The sequence below is a fragment of the Amblyomma mixtum genome, chromosome 4 (genome assembly GCF_055824585.1).
Source record: "Amblyomma mixtum isolate Tamu chromosome 4, ASM5582458v1, whole genome shotgun sequence".
Taxonomy (NCBI): Eukaryota; Metazoa; Arthropoda; class Arachnida; order Ixodida; family Ixodidae; genus Amblyomma; species Amblyomma mixtum.
This window is the reverse complement of record NC_143015.1, coordinates 26,620,094-26,641,360: the sequence shown is the minus strand read 5'-3', so window position 1 is coordinate 26,641,360 and position 21,267 is coordinate 26,620,094. Positions and strand designations below refer to the sequence as shown.

The 21,267-nt window shown below is 50.1% G+C and overlaps 1 protein-coding gene across 7 annotated transcripts in view; it reads left to right on the top strand.

Annotated features, from left to right (window-relative positions):
* The window catches only part of dachs (unconventional myosin-IXb-like dachs), a 392,239-nt gene that overhangs the window by 327,221 nt on the left and 43,751 nt on the right, over positions 1-21,267 (top strand). For all 7 annotated transcript variants that reach the window (XM_089586296.1, XM_089586297.1, XM_089586294.1 and 4 more), the window contains 3 exons: positions 5,037-5,251; positions 6,236-6,405; positions 7,480-7,654. In XM_089586296.1, coding sequence (XP_089442422.1) covers positions 5,037-5,251; positions 6,236-6,405; positions 7,480-7,654 — 560 coding nt within the window. The remainder of the gene's footprint in view (positions 1-5,036; positions 5,252-6,235; positions 6,406-7,479; positions 7,655-21,267) is intronic.

Sequence of the window (21,267 nt, the reverse complement as noted above, 5' to 3'; positions counted from 1 at the left end):
TAATAGGATTTGCCGTCTAGTTGGTTCATTTCTGAATTAAAGAGTTAACTGCGCGAAAGAGTTAGGACACCAGGGAGACACAATCACGACACTTAGAAGCGCAGTCTAAGTGTCGTGAATGTGTCTCCCTGTTGTCCTAATCCTTTAGCGCAGTTAACTCTTTCATTCAGTGTCTGTCTGTGCTTCTGACCACAGTAAGAATGTCGAATAAATGAATTGAAATGGGACAGTCAGCACGACGGCGTGCTGTGAGAGAGGCTAGGCTTACAGTTTTATTTTCGCCCCTCTCTCTCTCGGCCCTTGACCCTGCGTAGGTGACCTCTGCGACGGAGTCACGCCCAGCTTATCAACTCGATCGCGCACACCGCCGCGGCTTTGATCCCGCCTTGTCTCCTTGGCGCCAGTCGCTGCCGCTTGTTGAGGCGACGGCCGTCCTTCAAGCTATTCTTGGCGAGAAGCGATCGATCTCGCCTGTAATTAAATCTGGCTACCTTTTTCCTACGGAGACCAAATGAATCAATTGGAGACGTAATTGCTAAATCCTGTTCGGATATCAGCTCAGTGGCACGACTGAGTTTCCGGTTCAGTTGCACGGAATCGAGCGGGACCGCCATACTAGCGCACACTCTTCGCCACGCGCTTTGTGCAGTCTTTGCCAAAAGTCATAATACCACTGTTACACCGCAGTTCTCAACTCCAGTTCAGTCGATCATAGGTAGAACTGAACGGCAGTTAGCGGTGTTACGCGGGAGTGCCGGTTAACGAACCTGCCACATCGGCCGAGTCGGTGGCATTTTTCACTGCCATCATCATCATCAACATCAGCCTGGCTACGCCCACTGCAGGGTAAAGGCCTCTCCATGTCTCTCCAATTAACCCTGCCCTTCGCCAGTTGCGGCCACCGCGTCCCTGCCCGTATATCCGCCATAAAGTCTCAAATCACGCGACATCATGCGTTGTTGTCCTGGCTGGCATAAGTACGAATCCACAACTTTCACTAATCAAATGAGTGTAAACACGCAAACCTGCGAAGCGGCATCAGGAAAGCAACGGCTATAGTCGGATACAACTTAAGTCTGCTGTGAAGCTCCGCCCACATTCAGCCTCCGCGCACAGAATTCCTCCACGACGAAAAAGTAGTCCGCTGCTGAAACGTTTCTTGTTACACAAACAAGAAGCCTATCACAAGAAAAAAATTATCGAGCTCTAGAATTTTGATACATGGATTGTTTGATATAGTCAAACATTAAAAAGCTGATTTCGTTTACAGTTGCGATTAGCCAGCGGAGTGTTGCGAGGTACGGGCTGCGGACTCGGTGAAACGTAGGAATTGGGTCTTTATTAAAAGAATTTGACCCAAAAGAAAAGAGGGCCCCGGGCCCTTGGTAAGTACAGGCTGGCTCCCCGAGCAGCTCCTCTCTTCCGCTGCTGGAGGAAGACTCCCTTTTTCCGTTGACGGTCGAGTTTTCTAACGCCGTGGTCACGTGACCAAGCTGCGGTCCTCGGAAGGAAGCGTCCTTGGGGGCCGACGAGAGGAGAGGGGACAGCCGTGACCCTCATAAACATGTCAAGTTCGAGAGGGGTGCGTCTTCGGCTGAACATGAGCCCCGCGTCCGCGACGAGGCCGGCACCCTGCAGCGCGGAGGATAGGCCGGAACGCTCGTGGCACAGACAGTTTCCGGAGTTCGCGGGCCCACACGCCAGTAGTGTCTTGCAACGTAACAGGAGTAAACACCGCACCCCAGTGTTAGCAGCTGCTGTTTTTTTTTTAAGTTGTATCCTACTATAGGCGATTAAGCTAGACATTCCCCTACTGGATTGTCTCGGCTCGGTGTGATATTCGGCTGTGGGGTACGCAAAGCACAATATTTGCGCAGCAATTGCAGTTCGATTAGATTAAGTGGGAATTAATGTTTAATATTGGAAATACCAAAATTCAGTCGATTTTCATTCAAAATTGCCCACACGTGGCGGGACCACGTGATACAGAAGTTGAACTCAGTTTCTTGAACCGTTCCATTCAATTCAACGTCAGCTGGAATGCTAAACTGCTGTTCAACTGAACAGCAGTTGAAACTGCCCGTGCAGTGGCAGTATAAGGAGCCCCGGATTTTGCTTCTAAGTGGGGCTTTTTCCCTAGCGTCCATTTTCGGAGCGGTGAGGGGAAAAGTTCCTCTATAACCTTCAAGACATTCCGAAGACATTAACCGCAGCAAGGCCGTGTACAAAACCTGTACTTGTACGAAACGTGTACAAAAGCTGTATATGAGAGTATACGTTGCTTGCACGTGATCAAACACACACGCGTGCCATGTCATGAGTGCATGCGAATTATCAATAATGCTCAGAATTAACTAAACACGTGGAATCTAGTGGAAGCATAAGTTAAATAGTTGTTGCCTTCTCAATGTCGCCTTTCAAAGCTGCGTATGGGCACAAGTTTGGCATGCCTGATGAGCGCAGCAAATGCTTAATTTTATTTATTTATTTTCACAATACTGCAGACCCTCATTTGGGTCCAGGCATGGGGGGGGGGGGGGGGGGGGACAGAAAAATACATTAACGGAACACAGCTGCATCGTAAAACACAGAATAATAAAATTGTCTATTGTAGCGCATATACAATCTAAAATAGCTCACAAAGTGCGTTGTCAAAATCAACAGCCGATATCACCCGCAGAGGCAGGGCGTTCCATTCGTCAATAGTTCTCGGGAAAAAAGAAAATTTAAAAGCGTTATTACGGGCGAAGTATGGTGCTAAAGTGGGATTATGATGACGAAGAGTTCTACGCATTTCCGAAAACTGCACATAGGGGGCTGGAGAGATGCCTAGTTTTCCATGGATTAGTTGGTGAAGGAAGGATAGGTGGGCTATCTTGCGTCTGACGTGGAGAGGTTTAATATCATTTGCTGCCATTAACGAAGATGGGGAATCAGTTCTATTTTACTTATTACGAGATAACTGTTGTGAAAGTGCGCCGAACTTGCCCCTTTTTCTGGAGGTTTTGCACAGTTTTAGCATAGATGGACGACCATACGGGAAGTGTGGTAACGCTTTACCGTTGCCACTATTGTCAGGCTTGCCTAACCACATTTGCCGCATGGTCGCAATTACCGTACGATACTGCTAAAACTCTCTGTTGCGTACTACAAGAAGCGTAGCAGTGAGGAAGGCTATATGCTATTTGATGCGCACACTTGCGCGCTCAAAGTCCGTGCCGCGTAAAGTGCGTGTCCGTATAAAGCCCGGAAGAAGCCAGCAAGATTCATCGCATATTGAGGAATAACGCCTCTCACAGGAAGTCTGCCCGGTTCGAAAGGTCGATTCACTTAAACCTTTGGAGAGGTGTTGCACTCTGAAATTTTGTGATCGATTGTATATGCACAGCGCTGGAAAAAAGATACGGACGAAAGGCGGCAGCAGCGTTGTGCCCCTATTAGTCCGTTCGACCGTGTTTTGTTTTCTTCGCTGGTCATTTACTGTGCAAGCTTTCGGTTTAATAAGGTGCACCGACACTTTATCTTTTATCTATAGCTTTTAATCTCATTCATTCGCATTGTAAGGGTTTTCATGACTGCGGTCTACATTGTACACTCTTGAAAAAAAGTTCGTAAAAAGTTAGTAAAAAGGTAGTAAGTGCAGCAGTTACTAACTCTGACTTCGTATTACTACCTTTTACCAGCTATTTACTACCCTCTTCAAGGTATAGTTGGTAAATGTAGCCCTTGCTACCTTTTTACTAACTATGGTTGGTAGTTAATACCTAGCGAGTAATCGTTCCTTTAACGCTAAAAGAAAGTCAAAGAATATAAACTGACACAGCTTGTCGTGCTAATAAATTGGTTTTGTAATTAAACATTTCTGCAGGGGCATATGGTTAGGTAGTCTAAGCTGTTTGTACAATCTCAACTTCATAATTAACGCTGGTATCTTAGCTCAACCGGTGAGAGCCACTAGCCCGTAAATGAGAGTCTGATCTACGGAGTATGTAAAACTGAGTAAGATTTGCCTACATGTGCACGCACAGTGCGCGAGTGTGACTCTTTCTGATTTGTGCTTTTCCTGTATTGTGAACCTTTGTGTGCGCACACCTCGCATAATTTGCACATGTAATGCGAGATAAGCTTAAAAATAAATGAGTGTGTGATTTACGGCCAGCACGCTCTGATAGCTCTGTCGGGATTCGGGAATTAGTCCAATTGACTATGAAGCTTTTTTTTATTTTTCGAGCACGCATTAATTTCACAAGCCACGTCAGCACGCCGTACGATGAACATAGCAACATATGCAAGTTTCCATTTATTTTCTTAGTAAATACTACTAGCTTCCCATTACTAACCGCAGGTAGCAGCCGTTACTATACTCTATTTCATACATAGCAGGCAACGCTGCGGAGGCTGCGGAAGTAGTTCGTCCGCGAAGCCATATTACTCCGCCACACATAATTTATTTTTCTCGTCGCCTTGCTGAGTATTTGAACAAAAATGAAAAACAGTGTGAAACGAAATGGTAGCGCTGAAGTTCACGGTCAGAGCTGTGAAGTGCTCAGAGTTCGTACCGAATGTGGACTACTTTTTAGGCGCGGATGGAGGAAGAGTGATTCGTCCTACCAGCCAAGTATCATACCGCCACGTCTCTTTCTTGTTTCTTGAAGTCTCGATGAGTCACAGGACAAAAATGTGGCAAGTGGTAAAACGAAGTCAGGAGGTTGTCATTCACGGCACTTGAGATTCGCTGCAACAAAATATGTCTGTGCTCAATGTGGTTGTATGGCGAACTACTTTTTTCGGCGCGGGCTTAGCCTGTGTGATCAGGCGGGCTAGCTTTGGCCAATGTTACTAGAACATTGGTTTTGGCAGCGTTGCCTGCTATGTATGGAACAGTTACTAACTAACGTTACTAACTGCAGTTGCTAACATGGTAGTAACATATGTGACAACCAGTTACTATCCCAAAAGTTGGTAAGTACTACTACCTTTTTTTTCTAAGAGTGTACGGTGCGTGAAGTGTGCTGACGTATCATCCCGGCCCGCAGGCGACGTGAGCGCCGCCAAGCTCGCGTCGTGCAAGGCGTCCCCGGGGGGCGGCGGCGTCCCCGTGGCCCCCCCTCCCGGTGCAGCACCGGGCGTGCACCACCAGGGCGCCAAGTCCTGCGCCGAGGTGCGAGACCTCATCCACCTGCCCGGCCCGCTCACGGAGGACGCCGTGCTGAGGACGCTGCACGCGCGCTTCTTCAGCCGAGAGTACTTCGTGAGTATATATATCCCGGCCCCGATTTTGTCAATTTTGAAGGTTCAACCAGCGGCAGAATAGGTCACAATCGATAACGAGATCCCCTAGTACTTTCAGTGTTCTATTTCACGTGAGGCATGCGCAAGCCGCTGTTCACTGTGACAGAGTGCATTCGACTCTTAATTTCATTCATTTCATAACCACGTGACTATTTTTGGACAGGCGAAGAAGTATCACTCTAAATAGAAAGAAGTGAAAACGGAGTGAGCCGTATTCTAGTGCAGTGCGCTAGAGGACAGCCTACTCCCTTTTCACCTCCATAGAGGCGTTTTTGTGTTGAGTGTAGGCAAGTATGAGAGAAAAACTTGACGGACGCAGAGTAGTAGCCATTAAACGTGACAGCGCGATAGCATTCCGTACAAAAAAAAAAGTTTTAGACAGTCTATAGAGTGTCTATAGACTTCTGTCTATAAAGTGTATTGACCTTCTACAAACAAATCCTAGAGAACAGTCTACAGGCAATACAAATGCCATAGACAGTCTATAGACAATCTATAGATTTATGGCCATACACGTTTAGTAGACTTTTGTCTATAAACAGTCTATAGACTATGAATAGACAAAAGGCAATATCTATAAGATGTCTATAGGATGTTTATATACATTTCTATGAGGGATAAAAACCTCTTTCTGAGTGTGCCACCTTCCGACCTCACCCTCCTCTCCCCTAGAAGAGGATATCTTCTCACTTTGTTACCTGCCAGCAGTGGCAGGTGTATTACACCGCGGGCTGTTCGTGCCAATGGAGCTCTCAGGCTATTGCGTACAAATCGAAACAAGTGCACGGTGGACAAACGAAAGGCCCAAAATGTGAACCTCCAATTGCGCTGAGTTGAAGAACCGCGATTCGTTAAAATTAATCCGGAGCCCTCCAACGGGGCTCCTCTCAGAGTCACTGAAACCGTGGTTCAGAGTGAGTCCTCTTTCTCCCCGACCCCGCAGACCAACGTGGGTCCCATCCTGGTGTCGGTGAACGCGTACCAGGACACGGGCAACCCGCTGACTCTTCGAAGCGCCCACGCGGCCTCTCGCTGCCCGCAGCTGCTCCAGGTGGTGCACGAGGCGGCCAGGCAGCAGGCGGAGACCGGCTACCCGCAGGCCATCATCCTCAGGTGAGAATGGCTCATACTCGTCCGTCCGTTACACCGGAAGCGAAAGCCGTCATTTCTAGTCACGAGTCATGTCTAACTAGTAATTAACCAGTCATCAACTAATTAGTCATGACTAGTTAGTCATTCGCCAACTATGACATGACTAACTAGTCATGGTTGGGTAATGACTAACTAGTCATGACTAATTATTTGATGGCTGGTGAATGACTAGTAGTGAGTAACTAGTTGATGACTGGTTAATGACTAGTTAGTCATTACTTGTGGCTAGTAATGAGTAGTTGTGATGACTAGTTAGTCATGGTTATGGCTAATTAGTCACGACTAGCCAGTCCAAGTCACAGTAGCAGTCAAAGTTGCATGCAAAGGCTTTAGCCTCGAGCTCTTTAGATCAGGGGTTCTCAAACTTTTTTGCTTGGAGGAACCCCAAAAGCCTTCAATAAGTTCCAGGGAACCCCCCCCCCCCCCCCCACCCCGCTTTCACTTACCAGCAATGTTGTCGAGTGCATTTTTGCAAAGAGAGAGTTGCCAAAGTTAAATGTTTATTGCACCGATTAATACAAATACTAATGTGATGGGTGGTATTGCTTCCCTTTTGAGAGCAAGTCAAAGCGTGGCTCAGCAGCACTCAGAGCCAGTCTCATATCAGCTGCCGTGTCAGGGCCAGTGAGGGTTCTCGCGGAACACAAGAAGACAGCCCGCGGAACCCCTGTGTTCCGCGGAACCCAGTTTGAGAACCCCTGCTTTAGATCGTCGAAGTGCCCCCTGAATTTTTTAGGGCACCGTACTTGCGCTTTCGTTCAAACGAAAACTGCAGGGCAAAAGGGCAGGGAAAAAATGAGAGGACAGTAAAGAGTTCGTACGCGAATGATCCAGCTTTAGCTGACCTATAATCGCGAATGCAGACATAGAGCTATATATCAGAGTGCCTGTCATTAAGTGTTCCTGTACAGGCGCATTGCCTGGACACACACTGTACATGTTGTTCAGTTCTGATGTCACTCTGTACCTTAAGTTTAAAGCTATTTCGGAAAGACGTCGCACAGTCGCAGATGGATATCGATATCGCTCTCGCAGCGGGGAGAACGGCAGCGGCAAGACGTACGCCTCCATGGTGCTCCTGCGGCAGCTGTTCGACGTGGCGGGCGGCGGCTGCGAGACGGACGCCTTCAAGCACCTGGCCGCCGCCTTCACCGTCCTCCGCTCCCTGGGCTGCGCCAAGACGCAGCACAACGCGCAATCTAGTCGCATCGTGAGTGCTATCCTCCCTTTTTTGCTATGCCCGCGTATATACCGCGTTCTACGGCGCCGATTTTGCCCCTGCTCACACTGGCGGGAAAGCGCGAAACGTTCTCCGGGAGCCGCTTCCCGCACAAGGTACTTTTTCTCCTGCATACAGGCTGCTATGCCGCTGAGGTCGGCGAGCTATTTTTCCCGCGCCACTGACGAGGACAGCCAATGGGGGACGACCACGGACCGTGACGTCAGGGCACTGGCTCAACGGCGGCAGGGGCTGCTGGGACAGATGAGGGCAGAAGCGCGCGCTTTTTCGTCTGCGCAGCGGCAAAACGCGCGTATTGTGGACTTCATTCCGCGGAGCTGCGCGGTGACGGCAACGCTGCGCCGCTGCGGGAAAGCTACCCGCTAGTGTGAGCTGGGAGTTTTTCAGCGCGAAAGTGCGACGCTGGTGGTGGTGTCTATTGCAGCAAATGCTGCTCAGATGTCGCGCGACTTCTGTGTTCACCGCTATGTCAAGGAGCACACGTATTCGACGTGCATGTGTACGTTTTGTCAGTCGCTTACCCTTTCCACCACGCTGTGACCTCAGTTGACGGTGCCCGGGACACCTCGTTAAAAAGTACGTGACTACATGTCTTACGTGATTCGAAAAAGGCTCACTATAGGGCGAAGACAGGGAACGAACACCTCCGGTTCTTTCTCTTGACCTCTGTATTACAGGACCGTAAAGGCGCTCCAAAGACGAGGACACGGAAATGCGGACACAATGTGCTCTGTGTGTCCGCCTTCTGTGTCTTGGTCTTTCGAACGCTCTTACGCGATCCTTTGATTCTCACCCAGCCAGCCGAAACACTGCCGCTGCTCTCGTCCCGGTTGTGTCTGCGCCGTTGAATCGCATCGCCGTTGATAAACTGACCGTACCTGACGTGTTCAGAGCAACATGCTCGCTATGCGGCGGGACTCCTGCGCTGTATACTGATGCAGTTATCTAGACATCGAGCGGAACATCCCCCTCCGCGTACTCAGGTTCTTCAGAGCCCGAAACCTTGCAAGAGATAGCACATGTAACAGGCGAATGCCGGCCGGTCGCTGGTTGACGATGGGGTGCATATTGCAACCGTGCAAAACGACGACGTCCGAAGAAAGGAAAGCACAGGACAGAACGCGGAACTTCAACTAAGGTATCTAGTGAAGCAGCGCAACGGCACAGGGCCAAAGGGAAGAAAGGGGCGAACACAGCGCTGTGTTTGTCCTCTTCTTCCCTTGGCCTTGTGCCGTTGCGCTGCTTCACTAGATATGTCAGACCAACTCGCCCACCAGTTCATGTTGTTCAACTAAGGTTTACTACAAGGAAAACCACATTTATACAAGATTCGTAATCTAGATGCTACCTAGATGCTAACTTGTGCCCGCGCGCCCACGTGCCTGTATAATGTGATGGTGTCTGCTGTTTATCAGGTGTGATTACGGTTCCTATATAAATGTGGTTTTCCTTGTAGTAAACCTCAGTTGAAGTTCCGCGTTTCGTCCCGTGCTTTCCTCTCTTCGTCCCTCGTCGTTTCGCGCGGTTGCAAATATGCACTCCACCCTGAATAACAGCTTGAGTACCTTTCAAGGGCTTGAGTACCGTGAGTACGGCGCTCGAGACTCACGTCAGAGCAGAGTCTCCGGCCGCAGTACAGCTTTGGCGGAGACCGAGCCCTCCCGTCGAGGAGCCGCCCCGCCCCTGAGGGGGTTGCCAGCGGCCGCCGGGGACCCAGTGGCCCCGTTACCCGGAAAGGCGGCCGCATCATCGCCATAACACCGCGTGTGCCTGTGCTCACTCGGGACGAGCGCCGGCGAAAATAATCCCTCCGGTGGAGCGCTTGTCTTCGTCGTCCCTGATCACCGACCGCCCTCTGGGACAACCCGGCACAGCTGTGACGCGCTCGCGGCCGTTTGGACTCCGTGTGAAAGCGCCTGGTGCCTCTTTCGCCCTACTCATGATTGCGCGGCACTGCTATTGACCGCCAATAACGGTGCAAGGCAGACGAGTCTTGCGACGATGCTAGTACGCTAACACCGGGTAACGCTAACCAATTTGACACTGTGGTGGTCTCACGCCCGCGAGGACGCAGTCGGACAGCGAGTGTGGTTGAACTGCGTTGGTGACGACAACGACTGTGGTGGGGTAGTTGGTTTTTTGCTGCGGAGATAACGCCGGTAGTGTCTGTGCCGAATAAGCAATCATCATCATCAGCCTGACTACGCCCACTGCAGGGCAAAGGCCTCTTCCATGTCTCTCCAATTAACCCTGCCCCTAGCCAGTTGCGGCCGCCGTATACCCGCAAATTTCCTAATCTCATCCGCCCACCTAACTTCCTGCCGCCCCCTGCTACGCTTGCCTTCTCTTGGTATCCACTCCGTTACCCTTAAGGACCAGCAATTATCTTGCCTTGGTTCTTGGTTATCTTGGTTTTTTGGTGCGAAGATAACGCCGTAGTGTCTGCGCCGAATAAGCAATCAGCCGCTGTAAAACAGGGATAGGCCTATGCCCCGGTGCGTGATGAAACGTAACCTGTCCAGCGCATGGACTTCACACCATTAACGACTGATTAAAGCTCCAATTTGAACGTATGCGACAGACACAACCACAAAAAGGTGTCCCCGCAGCCAACAAGCAAGAAAACCGAGGAGCGAGTTACAATTCATACACTTGCTCCTTGATTTCACGTTCAGCCTGTCGCGTCGTAAAGCGAGTCGTGTCCATTCGCACGGGATCTAGGTGATTTATTTCTTAACTTGTCCCGCTGATGTTGTGTCTGGGCTCTTACAAAAAAAAAAAATTGTTTACACTCTGTACACTGTCCATAGACTATTGCTCAATGTCTATGGACTTTCTATAGACAAATCCTGTCGACAGCCTATAGACAATCTATAGATTTATGGCCATACACTCTTAGTAGAATTTTGTCTATAGACACTCTATACACTGTGAATAAACAAAACGAAATATCTATAAGAAGGCAATAGAGTCTATGAGAAGTCTATAGGCAGTCTATAGACCATTTGTGTAAAAAAGTGTTTGCTGTCTAGGGCAAGGGTTTACACTGCTGCCTCCCCCCCCCCCCCCCCCCCCCCGACAGACTTACTCCTCGTAACTGTAGAGACCCCATAGCAACACCCAGCGCAGTTTCCTTTTCTTCCATTCCGGACGTCAGTAATATTTCTGCAAAATTGGAACTGCGTACTGAGTCTGGCCGTCGGGGCCTGCGCGTTGGTAATTATAACAGCAAGCCGGTCCAAGCCACTTTCACGGCGTGGTGGAGGCTCGCAAGCGCACACAAAGGAGCACCGATTTAGGGCAACGAGTGCTGCCGGGCGCGACAGCAGGCGTCTGCCTGCCCCATTAGGAACAGCGGCGGCACAGAGCGCTGCGGTGGCGTCTTTTTTCTTTTTTTTTCAACTGAGTAACGCGTAATTAACAGCCAGAAGTAAAACACCCCGCAGCGTCCCGGATACATTGACCCACTTTCTCGGAAGGTAGAGTAAATAAACAACGAAGAAACGCTGCATGCTCCCGGTGCCGTAATAAAAGCCCGGACATGCACAGTCGGGGACAAAAGTCTCTGGACCATGGGCTCCTCAAACGAAGCACATAGCTCTATTATTAGTAGCCGGCTAGAGACCACAGATGTGGAGGTGAAAGAGCAGGATTTTAACGTTTACCTCCACAAGTGTAAACTTCGGCCGCCGGTTATTATTAGAGCTGTCCACTTCGTTTGCGGATCACGTGGTCCAGAGACCTTTGTCCCCGACTGTACTTATCTAAACGTGAATAAGCCTGTATGAGAGTGAAAAGGGAATTAACTGTCTTCTAGTACACTCCCTTTTAGGGGCAGGGTATATGCTGCCCGTGTTTTGGTGTAGATTTCGATGACTAAACATACAGAATGCTTACCCTTGGCAACGGAGGTATATTCCAATGTAGTAATTGGATGCAGTTATCGTTAGGAGGTGGATTTTAAACGATACACCGGAGGTTCTGAGGTTAGCAAATAGAGGAGATTTAAACTACGATTAAAATCTTCGTAACGGCTCAAATTTCGCATGCTTTGAAAAATAATTTGTTTCCGCTGCCAACCGGAAGTGCCCGCATATTTAGTAGTGAAGATCTACCCCAGGGCTTGGGCAACATACCCCCCCCCCCCCCTCCTTAAAGGCAGTGCGCTAGAGGACAGCTTGCTTCCTTTTAAGAGCGTTAGCTCGTACTAATTACGTTTGTCAAGGACGCGTCTGTCTGTAATGAAGGTCAAATTGACCAAAACAGTAACCACGTGACCACACTATATCACAGGGTAACAGTAGGCGCGTAATGCCTGAATTGATACCTATACTTTCGATCAATTATATATGTGGCAGTATAGCGGCATGAAGTGGAACCCCCCCGGACAACCATTTGTATAAAATTTGGGGGCCACCAGTTTGACGCAGAATGTCTGAAGTGGCGTCAAAGGACTTTGCATGTCCCTGAGGATAAAATTACTAATTGAGTTGGAGCCCAAATTATGTGTGGGATTTGCAACTACGACCTTTCCGCCCCCAAACCGTTCATTCCGCGGACCTTCAGACGGCCATTACGGCCGAACCGTTTGTCGCAGGGGGTTCCGGATGGTGTCAAACGATTTGTCGTGTCGTGATGCACACGTTTATAAAATTTATTAACTGATATAACGCGGAGATATACCGGATATAGCGAAGGTGGCTGTAAATTGCAATAGTTGGGCTATATCCATGGGGCAGATGGCGGGACTTGTGTCTTAGAAGGAAATATCCGCGGATGTTTGAATTTGGTCTTCTACACGTTTGCTGAGCACACCGATGCAAACACTTGTAGCTCCCGTAGCTAACGGTCTTAAAGGAGTATAGACACCTAATTTTGGCGGCATAATCATGCGTAGAACTTTACTATGCATGAATCACGATGTGGTATTCGCCTGCGACCGCTAAATAATTTATAATCGAATTTCTTTATCGTGCTGTTTCGGTTTTAACAGTCGAACAATGAGTGTGACGTCAGAGATGTTGTAGGTTACGTGAGGCATGAAAAAACTGCTGCTTCATCTTTTTAAATAATTACAGTGTTAAAGCCAGCCTTCCTCAAGAGTCCGAGTGACAACGAGAGTAGAAGCACCGATTATATCGCAGTTTTTTCGTACCTCCCGTGACCTAAACCTCTCTTTGACGTCATACTCATCGGTCGACTGTTGTGATTGAAAGCGAAACAGCACGAGAAAGAAATTCGATTATAAATAATTTAGCGGTCGTAGGAGGATATCACGTGGTAATCCGTGTATATTTTAACGCCTTGCGCCTCATTACAAAGAAGAAAACGCGCACCCAAAAGTTAGGTGTCTATTCACTCTTCAGGAAATGCTTCGGCGCGGCAGACAAGGACAAGACGTAGAAAACACACCACAGAGCGCCAACTAACAAATGATTTTATTTCTTCAAGTATGGATCACCAACTGGCCTGCAAAACAACCCTTCTAATGTCTATACTCCTTCAAGTCATCACTGAGGCAGCGTTGGCGGACAATATTTTTTACTCCTTGCGTATTTAGAGTGTGCGATTTGTTCCAATGAATCCGTTAGGGTTTCTTTTTCTTTCTTTTTGCCCAAGTTCTTCGTAAAATTGACTGAGTAGCGTGCTGTCGTCTACCATCTCTTCTGAGATACGTGGACATCTCACCACCACCACGGCCGCTCGATGCAATGTATCTAGCGGCCGTGCCACCACCAACACACGGTCAGTGTTGTCTCCTCCATAACTTAGCACAAAAGAGACATGTGAAGGAAAGGCGGGACGGGGTTATAGACGGGCCGCGGTCCGCGGCGTCCTGTATTACTCCGCTGGCCAATCGCAATGTAAACGAAATCAGGCTTTTAATGTTTTACTATATCAAACAATCCACGTATCAAAATTCTAGAGCTCACAATTTTTTTTCTTATGATAAGCATCTTGTTTACGTAGCAAGACACGTTTAAGCAGCGGACTACATTTTCATTGCGGAGGAATTCTGTGCGGCGGTCCTGAATGTGGGCGGAGCTTCACTGCAGACTGTAGGAGAAAACTTATCTTATGCAAAAAATAAAGCATTGAAAGGTAAGGGCTGGTACTATTGACTCCCGTATACCTTAGTGGGAATTTATATCTGATGCCAGCTCAGCATAAACTTATGCCACTAATATATCCTGAAGCCGCAAACCTGTGGCGCTCCAGAACCTGTAGGCCTTCAAGTTATTCGTAAGACGCCAGTGGCGACCAAAGAGATTTCTGTAAGTAAATTTGTTACATCTTTTGAACATCCATAAAAGGAGCGTGCATTGGTCTCTCCTTTATTACATAATACGTGAGAGATACTTTCTGAAACGACCTCGCAGCAAAATTTTAACCATTTGCCTCGGCTGCTCGCTAAACACTATCCATCTAAGCAACGCCCGCTGCTGGTGCTTCCGTCTGTGTAAAGCACGAATTAGGGACTCACATCGTGAGGCGACCCAGGAGCGATGAGCCGGGACTGCCGGCGACGAGTTACCGTTCCTTTACACGCGCTGCAACACCCGCAATCAGCGGCGCGCTCCTAACGCGCTCTTGACCATCCGTATCCTCTCCCGGGGCCACTGGCGACCACGCGCGCTGTTGGTGGGGGCGATTACGCACCACTGTGCGCGCACCGTGGAGAAGAGCAGATAAGGCTAAAGAAAAGAGAGAGAGCCCGCTTCGGACATGCAGTCATTAATCCCCCTCGCCCTTTGTGCCGCTTCTCTCGTTATCCCCATACGCCCGGATTACGCGCTGCCGTCGCGATTCGAGGGAGGCTACTGCTCGCTCACCGGATCAGCCCTCCTCCCCAGCTTCCTCCGCTACTAATCTATATAAGCACACCTCTGCTCCTGTCTCTTTGCAAGGGGCACCCGAACGATGCTCGGGTGCGCGCGGCTCATTCGCTGATTATTGCCTCTCCCTTGAAAATTGGCCCTGCGCCACACCTTGGTCAGTCTCCGTCCGCAGAACCCCCCCCCCCCCTCCCTGCCCTGTTCTCTCCTCGCCTGTAGCCTCCTCCTCATCCGCCCAATGCAAGCAGCTCACGCACTACCAAGCGGTGTGCGCGTGTGTGTGCGCGCGCGCGACGGACCTAAGCAGCGAAATGCGCCTGTTTTCTCGACCCGAAGAAAACGCCACCGTGCCGTGGTGCTCGACGGTGTGAGGGGGAGGGGGGGTGAGAGGATGTGTGTTTGTGAGTTCGAGGTGATGGAACAACCTGCCCCCCAACGCCGCCCCTCAATCGCATACCGTCCCTGCCTAACCGTACTATGGTCCGCTCACATCCGGGAGCTCTTCTGCCTCCTCCTGCCAGTGTGGTAGTCAGACCCGGTATGGGCGCCCCTCATTACAGAGGTCCGCTGCTGGTCACTGCGCGCAGCCTTATTACGCGAAAGGAAGGGGGAGAGGGCCGAGCGAAGAGGCTCCCCTTCCCCTGACTCCGTGACGGCGTCCACCAAACTCCGGCACGTCCGGTCGTTCCCTGCGCGCGTCATTTCAACGCCCGCCTCCTTTTCTGTCTTCCTTTCCCGTGTTTTTTTCATGGCCCCTCCTTTATCTTCTCTGCTCTCTTGTGCATCTTTCTTTCATTCTTTGTTCTTGCGTATGTTTTTTTCGTTCTCTCCTGGATCGTTGTCATGAGGCAGCGCGGCGTCACTGAATCCGACAGACGCGGGAGGCGCCACCCGAGGTGGGCAGCATTCGCGATGGGTGCCGCACACGTGTCTGGCCCCAGAAGAGCGCGCACGTTGCAGCCTAAGTGCGCAATCTCTCCTCATCTGAGAGAGTTAAACCGCCTGACCCGCTGCGTGTTCGCGGCTGGGAAAGGAGGTTCCGCTGTTGCGCCCTTGGGTGCGCAGTTTATCTTCGAGGCAGAACATGTTGTAACCGCTCGTAGTCGCAGCACTCGGGCATTCTCAACAGTAAATTTGACGGAAACGCTCGTGTTGGTCTTTTAGTTTGTTGTCTCTAGAATATAATGGTGGTCAAATGACCAGGACGAATTTTTCTTTAACTACGAAGTTTCTGAGAAAGCTGTATAGCTTTCCTTTGTAGCCGTATGGCTGCGCTTGGGTGGATGCCAATGAGTAATTACTCCCTTATTACAAATTTACTCCACCTTGGGGGATTCCCCTAAACATTTGACCAACACTGTTCCCACTTCGAGTTATTGATCAATTCGCTCTCGCCCTACCATAAGCTTGCCGTCCCGGTTAGCTCAGTTGGTAGAGCGACTGCTCCGGTGTAGCGGTGGTCCCGGGTTCGAACCCCCGACCAGGACGAATTTTTCTTTAACTACGAAGTTTCTGAGAAAGCTGTATAGCTTTCCTTTGTAGCCGTATGGCTGCGCTTTGGTGGATGCCAATGAGTAATTACTCCCTTATTAGAATATAATGGTCTGAAGGAAAGCAATGCATAGGTGCTGCTTCTTGAGAAATAAAGCATCCTTGCTGAAAGAAAAGTATTGTTCACGAAACACGGATCCGAAACACGGATGAATACCCGATTGAAGGCTTACTGGTATTAATGGTATTAAGTCCTTCCGATATTATAGCACGGTGTCGGTTGATCAGGGACGTCGTGCGGAGATAAAAAGGCCCTATCCTGGATTTTTTTTGTTTGTTTGCTTGCAAGCATAAAGGATAATTCTGGCCAGAATCGGAGCTAAAAGCTTTTTCATACTTGTCGCGAATTCCAGTCGACGATCCGGAGCATATTTTCTTTCTCCGCGAACCGAAATTCGCGTTTCAATGGGCGATTTCGGATTCCTCTCTAGGGTTCCAGTCGTGGATCCGGAGCAACTAACTCTCTCCGCGGCCGTGTTGGCTTGCCTTACCCAACGCACCCCACAGTGCGCTTTTTTTTTTTTTTTTTGCCCAATCGCTGATGTGGATTCCCAGAGACCGGGGCGTATATTTTGCTCTATTGAAGATTTTGAGCGATGCTCCGGATCGCAGACTGGAGTTCGCCTTTAGAAACCAAGGAAACTGATCATTGGCCCCGACATTGAATCTCGCTTCTTTGCTTCGATTCGTGTTTCTGTGAGAGTCATTCAGAACCGACTTCTTTTGTTCGCCCCCCCCCCCCCCCCCCCCCCACCCTCAGCCTTCTTTAAATCTTTCCGACACGGTTTGGGTGAGATGCCCAACCAGAACAAGGCAGTTACCGCGCCTTTCCTTTCCTCCTCGCCCCTATTTGCGCGTCTTTTTTTTTCCTACCGAACATTTTCACGCAACAGCCGCGCAGACTTATCCAAGGGAGCTTGTAGGGACTCAAGAGCGGAAAAGAATGAATGGCCAGCGGCCCTTGTTGGCGGCTTCGTCGTGGACCTGCCGTCCTTTCAGCAGCAGGCATCCAGCGAGGAACGCAGGGAAGGCTTCGTGCCGTCTGCAGCCGCTACTTCGCCGCCACTCTTGTTCGCGGCGACACGCAGCGGCGGAAGTGGAGCAAAAGCCCTTTTGGGGAAATGCGGTCCTCTTTCGAAAGGACGGTGTTGAGGCGTAGGGTGTACAGCGGCTTTTCTGGGAAGAGGCCGCACCCACAGCGGGCGACGTTTCGGACCCACCGCTGCGACCCGCAGGCCCGCTGTGCGGCCGTTGGAGGAAACCGATGACTGCATGCGCGGTTCTCAGATGTGCCTCTGAGGAAGAGGGGAGTGGCGACAGAAACAGGCGGACGCGTGTGTGCGTGCGTGCGGGGGAGAGGCTGAATGAGGCTGCACGCACGTGTTCACTCCCGTCAACACGTTGTACAGACTGCAGCGGGGTCGCTGGAAAGACACTCGTGAGCAGAGTCACTCGGAGTTTCAGGTCAGCGTCAACTTCAGCTCGGCGGCCAAGCTCTCGCAATGCATTTCTTCAGGGCACACCGTGCTGACTAGCCGACGCCTTTCTTTTCGACACTGCCTCTCTCACGAGTGCAAAGTATTTCTTGCTCTAATGCTGCCCTCAGTGACGAGTCTATTTATCGGTTTTTGTAGAACTTTTTTGGCACTTTTGCTGGCGGTCCCCTGTCAGCCCAGAGGTGGCCCAGAGTAGAGCACTGCACGGGCCTCAATCTGGGGCCCGGCCCGGGCCCGAGACCTGAAGCCCGAGCCCGGCCCAGGCCCGCTAAATTATCGCTCTAGCGAGCCCGACCCGGCCCGTGAATCCCGGAGTGAAGCCCAGCCCGGGCCCGGCCCGTTTCACAGTAACGCTTGAGGTACACTGCTCACTCTGAGCAAGTAGACTGCTACTAGACCGATAAGGAACTGGCCGACAAAGGTTCTGAAACCACAGTTTGGCTTGCAGAAAGTTGGTTCTTTTTAACCCAGAAGGAAGTGATTAAGAGTAGTGCTCGCCAGGCCCTCTTTTGGACAGTGATCTCGTGTAGGTGCGCAAAGATAAACTCGGAAGTTCCGAAAGCGAAATAAAAAGGGCTGCATACGCGCGTAATAGACTACTTTGCATTCCCCCATGATTTTAATCAGTTATATTTTGCCACCTGGAAGAATAAACATTAAAGCGGCCTAGCAAGCAGTGGGATGACATTTTTTTAGTGAACGCGATCTCACAGGTTGAAATCATAGCCGAACTGGTCGCCTTTCAGCAGAAACGAAAAGTTAAATGACCTGAGTATTTCATGGTGTGTGTTTTGAAGACTATAAGCGTCCTAAACTTTGGGATGACGAATGATCAATGGCCATAATTAAGACCGCTTGAATTTTACTCTTACTGGTGGAGCAGAAGATAACGTGCGAACGACGTGATAACTTACAGGGCAAAACCCTTGTCATGACAACCAGGCTGAAGAAGCGAGGAGAGATAGATGTGCTTATTCGATGAGATTTACAAACTCTCGCGAGCTTTCGAGGCTATTTGATTTACGAGACGTTCCGGTCAGCTGATCAAAAAGAAAACCAAACGCGCTTAAGTTTGGGAATTTTCTCACATGAGAAAAATATAGCTATAAAATTAAGGCTATGTTTTTGGGGCTTAAAGGCCCAAGGGGAGTCAGGCTGTGAGTGATACCGAAGCAAAGGGCTCCGGATCATTTCGACCACCTGGGTTTCCTCAACTACTACAAAGTACATGGCTGTCATGCTTGCCGCCTAAACAGAAATGCGGCCGCCGAGGATAGGAGCAAACCCTGGTTCTCCGGCTCAGTAATCAAGCGCTTTGACCATTAAGCCACCACGGCGTGGAAATAAGGAAATAAATAAGTCAATGAATAGAGTTTAGTTTTTTTCTCAGCGCGTATAACCCATAACCCATAGCGTATAACCCATCCGTGTCGCTGTTCCAATGTCGCAGTTGTGTACTTCACTCTGCAATAGTGAATGAATAGTCGGACACCAGCTGTTTCTGTACGGACCTAAGCCCCACTCGCGTCCGCAGCTTTAAGCCCGAGCCCGGCCCAGGCCCGCAACTTCAGGCCCGGGCCCGGCCCAGGCCCGGCAAAACAGATCGTGTCCCGGCCCGCGGGCCTGGCCGGGCCCGGGCTTTCGGGCCGGCCCGAGCCCGTGCAGTGCACTAGCCCAGAGGCCGTGCCCAGGGATCCCAACACTCTCTCACAGCATGTGGCGCCATCTGTCGAGCGCAGTGAAAAGGTGGCCTGCAGTCCCGTGATCTATGAGCGCCGGCTGTGCTCTGCCCTTTTCATAACCCGGCGCCGCGTTGTTTACAGCGCTTGCGCAGAGGCACCGCTCGAGCACGTGGTGCGGCCAGGTGCAACGAGCACCTGTCTCTGCTTTAAAAGAGGAAAAAATACTCTTTGCGCAACTGCGCCGGACCACCTGCGAGCAGAACGCTTGTTCGTTGTAATGGAGGCGCTTTCTTTGGCTTCGTCCCTTGGTGCTAGAAAAAGGATTGCGATTGTCACCTGCGTGGCCGACGTTCTTTAGAGCGACGAATCACAATTGCTGGCGCGATACATTAGTGGTGCGGGCAGTCTACTTCAATTAGACTCAACTACACTATGCCAAGCAATAGCGGAGGCAGTTCGAATTAGCCGCCGTAGGCATTGCAGCGTACGCGTCCCCAGCGGAAAGTTGCGCTTGCACTGACTTCCTGACATCCAAGCTTCATGAGCACCTTATGCGCTCAATTTCGGTTTTGTGCAGGAAAAAAACACCGGACTTCTCGCGCTGGAGGGTTTTAGAAAACGACTTCTTGTTTATACTGTAGCTGCGAGCTCGCCTTTGGCCGCACGCTTTTAATTTGTTGATTAGAATATTACATTTAGATTATTAGTGTGATTTTTTCAAAATTACGTCCACCGCGCCTGGCAGTTTGTTCCTGAAAACATTTTCTGTAAATTGCGTGTCGGGAATCTTTGAAAGTCTGTCTTAAATGTGAATTTTTTGAAATCTAAAACAGCAGCGTTTCCTGAGCCGGTATACTCTTGGGCATCCTGATGATGGTAATGATAATGAATTTTTGTGGCGCAAAGGCATCTGCGGCCAAAGAGTGCCAGGACACAAGGTGCTTTTCATCTTGCAAAATTTTAGCGCGAAAAAACAAGGACAGAAAGAGTAGACGACACGAGCGCTGACGACAGCGTAGAGGACAGCGCTCGTGTCGTCTACTCTTTCTGTCCGTGTTTTTTCGCGCTAGAATTTTGCAACATGTATGCCAACCAACTCGCCTGATATGCAGTAGTGCTTTTCATCTACTCCAGGTGTGATTAGTGACCTATTACCCAAGCATTTCACCCCAAAGAAGCTGGTCACCCGGCCAGGAGAAAGCTTCTACCCATTGTAACTCCCGGCGGCACTCAGTATCGAACCCTGAACCTCCCGCACGCGAGGCGGATGCTCAAACCAATATGCCACCGCTGCGATATGTCATCAGCATCCTGGGGATTCTACGCGTGTTGCAACTTCACCATGAACAACATGCATACCTGTAGCTGGAATGCAATGAATGATGACATTTTTTTGTTGTTGTTGTGGTTAGCAACACTGCTCTTAAGGCCTTCGCCTGACCGCATTTTAGGTCAACAAAGTGCCCCCTTGAATTTTTGTGGTTAGTGCAGCGTTCCTCATTCCAATAGAGGCAGCAGTGTTCAAGAGCGCTTCAGTAGAATTCGGGGTAAGGCCACCGCGGTAGCTCAGTGGTTAAGGTGCTCGGCTGCTGACCCGAAAGACGCGGGTTCGATCCCGGCCGCGGTGGCCAAATTTCGATGAAGGCGAAATTCTAGAGACCCGTGTACTGTGCGATGTCAGTGCGCGTTAAAGAACCCCAGGTGGCCGAAATTTCCGGAGCCCTCCACTACGGCGTCCCGCATAGCCTGAGTCGCTTTGGGACGCTAAACCCCACAAACCAAACCAGAATACGGGGCAGACACCTCCTAGACTGAGAACCCGCCCACGAGGACCGGTCTCCCAGTTACCCTTTCTAAAAATAAAAATATTTCACCGCCTCCTAGATGGGAGCGCACTTAGGCCACGCGTTCCACGGTGCCGTCCCGTCAGGTGGTTGCATGTGCTTCTCGCATTCGACTGTCGCATCAGGAACGAAGATGGTATCGAGAGCAACGCTTCCACGGAACCATCGAGGGTA